This window comes from Triticum dicoccoides, chromosome 5A, assembly GCF_002162155.2.
Source record: "Triticum dicoccoides isolate Atlit2015 ecotype Zavitan chromosome 5A, WEW_v2.0, whole genome shotgun sequence".
Classification (NCBI taxonomy): domain Eukaryota; kingdom Viridiplantae; phylum Streptophyta; class Magnoliopsida; order Poales; family Poaceae; genus Triticum; species Triticum dicoccoides.
Window position 1 is genome coordinate 704867481 of NC_041388.1, and position 2235 is coordinate 704869715.

Below are 2235 nucleotides of genomic sequence, written 5' to 3' on the forward strand. Positions count from 1 at the left end.
TCTTGATTCAGAGCAAGAGGGCAGAGGGTCCTCTCCAGCGGTAGTTGGGCCGTGACGGTACAACAAAGCCGAGTGGTTTCTCCTAGGTGGCGTGTGGTATGATGTTAGTGGCGGTCCTGGTTGGGTAGGTGGTCCGGCCTCTCCTGTGTTTCTTCTCGGCGGCATGCTCGAGGCATCTAGTTGTGCACTTTCTGTGCTTGTTAGCATGTTTGGCTTGTTTTGCTATGCTTTTCTTTGATCGTCTTGTATGAGGATTTACTCTACACCATGTATTGTTTGGCTATGTAGCTTCATTTATAAAGCGAGCAAAATTTTGTTTCAAGATAAAATGATTGTATCAGCAGCTTGTTACGAAGAAACAATTCAAATAATAATCATATTTGGTGGTTCAGTAATAATCGCTTCTTTTGTATATTTATGCATGTTTACCATATATGTTGGAGCTGATTTTGGATCCTGGTCCCCGGTGTGCCCAATTTCTAAAACTTAGCAAAAATCATATAGTACTTAACATAAGACAAAAAAATAACATTCATATGTTTCTTGATACAACAAGCCACCTCATCGATTTCCATTAAAGAAACCGTCAATCAAACATACAAGTGTTTTGAACCAAAAGGAAGCTAAAACAAAACATGCTGGAAAGTCAAGCTAACAACAACTAAAGCAAGTTAGATAGCAAAGGGACCATAACTTACTTATTACATGCACCAGAAAATGAGATACCTCAACAACAACTCCAGGAAGCAACTTTTGCAAATTCAACATTCACATATCAATCCTGAGCACAACCGGGTTCCAACCATGGCATACTTCACATGTATTGCAAGATAATCCTAGGTGTTCACCCCAGCATCAAACATATATTTAATTGTCATATAATAATCTATTATTTCGGAACAAGGGGAAATGAACCCAGAATTTTGATTTATTATGATAAATACGACACATCAGATTCCAAAAGAAGCAAATGAGATCATATTAGTGTGATAAATACAATATTGTCAATTATTCAGAAGGTAGAAATACATTCACTGATTACAGACACACAATGGCATGACATATGCTCCATTTATTTTATAGATTAGGATGCATATCTAGGAACTCAACCATGTCCTTCGCTTGTGCACTGGTCTTCCGGCTAATTAACAAAGGTCTGACTTAGTAGTGGTTGTTCTCCCAGAACTGAGCCTGGAGATAGTCAATTGTATTCTTTTCCACCTGAAATGCCTTGGCAAGAACATCATCTGATATTGGTGGGTCTGACCCAAACACTGCATTGGCAATTGTGATAGCCCCTGGGTTCTGGCTGCTTAGCGCGGCAATTGCAACAGCAGGCTGGTGGGGGTTGGGGTTGAATTGGAAGTGGATGAGCCCCACGGGAAAGACAAACACATCACCTTTGTTGAGCACCTTGGAGAGGAACTTGTTTCTGTTGGGGGCGGGCTGGTTGGATGTGACAAATCCAACATACAGTGTCCCCTCGAGCACCGTGAGGATCTCAGTGGCGCGAGGGTGCGTGTGTGGTGGGTTTTGACCCAAGGGAGCATAGTCGATGCGTGCAATTGAGATGCCGAGGGTGTTGAGTCCAGCAATCTGCATGGCGTTGATCAAAGTGACGTTGGATCCAACCTTGTTGGGCACCCTAGGCTTGTCGAGGTTGGCCGCCTTGAAGAAGTCATCTGCATTAACCTCCAACGGGTTCTTGCAAACAAACCCATTGACACGGACTGGGGGCACAAGAGATGTACATGTAAGCTCAGATTTTTACAAAGTTGTTTTGACTTGCATATAATTTCCAGAAATAGATTTCAACATATGCATTTGGTGAAAACATGATGACAAAACGGATAGTACCTGGTGAATTCATGTCGGCGACACAAAAGTCCTGGAGTGGGCTAGGATCAAAAGCAGTGGCCTGCCATGAGACCAACGCAAGAAGTGCAGCAATGAGAAGGAAGGAAGAGGAGGATGCCATTTCGTTTTAGTGTCTCTGGCTCTTCTGTTCTCTCGTCTTCCTATTTCTGTTTCTGTCGTGAGTGACGATGGTTTGAACATGCAGGGGATGCATGTGTTTATATAGGCTTAGAACTCGTGAGCAATAGACAAAGTCAAGTGCACCCCATCAACAGATTGAAATGGTCTCTGGCTGCTGATTAAACTATTTTGGATAACTTTACAAGTTCCCTTTTAAGACACGTTTTCCCTTCAAAGAAGCAATGTGAAACTTTCTCC

The 2235-nt window shown here is 42.5% G+C and overlaps 1 protein-coding gene across 1 annotated transcript; it reads right to left on the reverse strand.

Annotated features, from left to right (window-relative positions):
* Positions 1–963: 963 nt before the first annotated feature.
* LOC119298548 (germin-like protein 8-5) lies at positions 964–2032 on the reverse strand. The gene is made up of 2 exons (XM_037575906.1): positions 1858–2032; positions 964–1730 (listed from the first exon to the last, which is right to left on the reverse strand). The coding sequence occupies exons 1-2, from the start codon at positions 1976–1978 to the stop codon at positions 1162–1164; spliced, it is 690 nt and encodes a 229-aa protein (XP_037431803.1). The 5' UTR covers positions 1979–2032; the 3' UTR covers positions 964–1161.
* Between the last annotated feature and the right edge of the window lie 203 nt (positions 2033–2235).

What these genes read in the sequence shown, in the direction of transcription:
- LOC119298548 (XM_037575906.1), bottom strand. Translation starts at nt 1,978, where the DNA reads ATGGCATCCTCCTCTTCCTTCCTTCTCATTGCTGCACTTCTTGCGTTG. An exon ending in CGCCGACATGAATTCACCAG is followed by an intron (nt 1,731 to 1,857) that starts GTACTATCCGTT and finishes TTGTGCCCCCAG; the next exon opens with TCCGTGTCAATGGGTTTGTT.